Source organism: Trypanosoma equiperdum (genome assembly GCF_001457755.1).
Source record: "Trypanosoma equiperdum strain OVI genome assembly, contig: ctg_1724, whole genome shotgun sequence".
Taxonomy (NCBI): Eukaryota; Euglenozoa; class Kinetoplastea; order Trypanosomatida; family Trypanosomatidae; genus Trypanosoma; species Trypanosoma equiperdum.
The window spans coordinates 1-1880 of record NW_027123754.1 but is presented as its reverse complement, the minus strand read 5'-3'; the positions used below and the strand labels follow the sequence as shown (position 1 = coordinate 1880).

The 1880-nt window shown below is 52.8% G+C and overlaps 1 protein-coding gene across 1 annotated transcript; it reads left to right on the top strand.

The window, feature by feature from the left end:
* Nucleotides 1-71: 71 nt before the first annotated feature.
* Nucleotides 72-1610, top strand: TEOVI_000773100 (glycerol kinase, glycosomal; the record flags this gene model as incomplete). The annotated part of the gene is made up of 1 exon (XM_067222959.1): nt 72-1610. One exon carries the CDS (start codon nt 72-74, stop codon nt 1608-1610), a length of 1539 nt encoding a protein of 512 aa, XP_067079060.1.
* Nucleotides 1611-1880: the final 270 nt, after the last annotated feature.

Below are 1880 nucleotides of genomic sequence, written 5' to 3'. Positions count from 1 at the left end.
TAGGAGAGTTAGCCACTAAGTTTATTATTATCATTGTTTCAAGAAAGACAAAACTATCCGTAAACGAGAAAATGAAGTACGTCGGATCCATTGACCAGGGAACAACCAGCACCCGCTTCATCATCTTCGATGAGCGGCAGCGCCCCGTCTCGGTGCACCAGGTTCCCCATACCCAGCACACACCCCACCCCGGCTGGTTGGAGCATGATCCGATGGAGATTTTCCGCTCCGCATGCAAGTGCATGTCCGTTGCCATCGCAAAGCTGAGGCAAAAGGACGCCTCTTTCCGCAAGATTGAGGCGATTGGTATCACGAACCAACGTGAGACAACGGTGGCGTGGGATCGCGTTACCAAGGAACCGCTGTGCTACGCCCCTGTTTGGAATGACCTGCGCACGTACGACATCACCAAGAAGGTGACTGCGGAGCTCGGTGGTGGGGATTCCATGTTCGCATCCAAAATTACTGGCTTGCCTGTAAGCACGTATTTCGCTGCGTTCAAAATGCGGTGGATGCTCGAGAATGTTCCAGCTGTTGCTGACGCATGCCGTCGTGGGACGCTTTGCTTCGGCACGATCGACACATGGCTCATGTACAAGCTGAGTGGTGGCAAGGCGTTTGTGACAGACGTGACGAACGCGTCACGCACCTTCCTTATGGATTTGCGCACGCGGAAATGGTCTCCTGAATTGTGCGAGAAACTGAAGATCCCGATGGAAACGCTCCCCGAGATTCGCAGTAACAGTGAACTCTTCGGATATGTGGAGACGGACGAATGCGGTGTTGCAGCTGCCCTCAACGAGAGGACGCCTATTATGGGCAGTATTGGTGATCAGCAGTCTGCGCTTTTCGGAAATATGTGCTTCGAGAAGGGTGAGGCCAAGAACACATACGGCACCGGCTGCTTCCTGTTGATGAACGTGGGAGAGGAGGCCCGTTTCTCGAAGCACGGTTTACTTTCGACAGTGGGCTTCCAGGTGGGCCGCGATGGACCATGCTACTATGCACTGGAAGGCGCGATCGCGTGCGCTGGTGCTACGGTGGAGTGGATGAGAAGGAACATGAACCTCTTCAGTCATATCACAGAGTGTGAGAAGTTGGCCCGCAGTGTCCCCGGGACGCAAGGTATTGTCTTTGTGCCCGCCTTCTCTGGACTGTTGGCGCCCTATTGGGATCCATCGGCCCGTGGTACCATCGTGGGCATGACACTCAAGACGACTCGCGCGCACGTCATCCGCGCTGCGCTGCAGGCCATTGCTCTCCAGTTGAACGATGTTGTTGGTTCGATGAAACGTGACGCTGGGCTTAACCTGAGCTCCCTCCGTGTTGATGGTGGGTTGTCTAAGAACGGTCTGCTCATGGAGATTCAAGCAAGTTTGTTGGGCGTGGACATCTTAGTGCCATCAATGCATGAGACAACTGCACTCGGTGCGGCACTGTGTGCAGGACTTGCGGCTGGTGTATGGACTTCATTGGAAGAAGTTAAGGCTGTGTCGCGACGCGAGAATTCGTGGAAGACTGTCAGCCCCAGCGGCTCTGCCATGGAGCGTGAGGCAATGATCGCAGAGTGGCGCGAGGCGCTCAAGAGGACGAAGTGGGCAAAGTTGTAGTATTCTGAGGTTATGTGTGCTTTGTGATTTGCGTAATGGACTAACAGGCTGAACGGTATATCTTTTTTCTAAATCATCTCGAAGATTCTGTTTGTTTTTAAGAGGATTATCTTGGGACCTACCACGTTTTGTTATGTTTTCCCATTCCAATATTTTCCCTTTTTGTTCAACACTTTTTTATTGTTTCCTTCGGATTTGGTCACTATTGCTCCTTCTTTGTTGATATCCCTATGTTTTGTTGTTTTCGCCCCCCCCCCCCCCCCCCCCCCC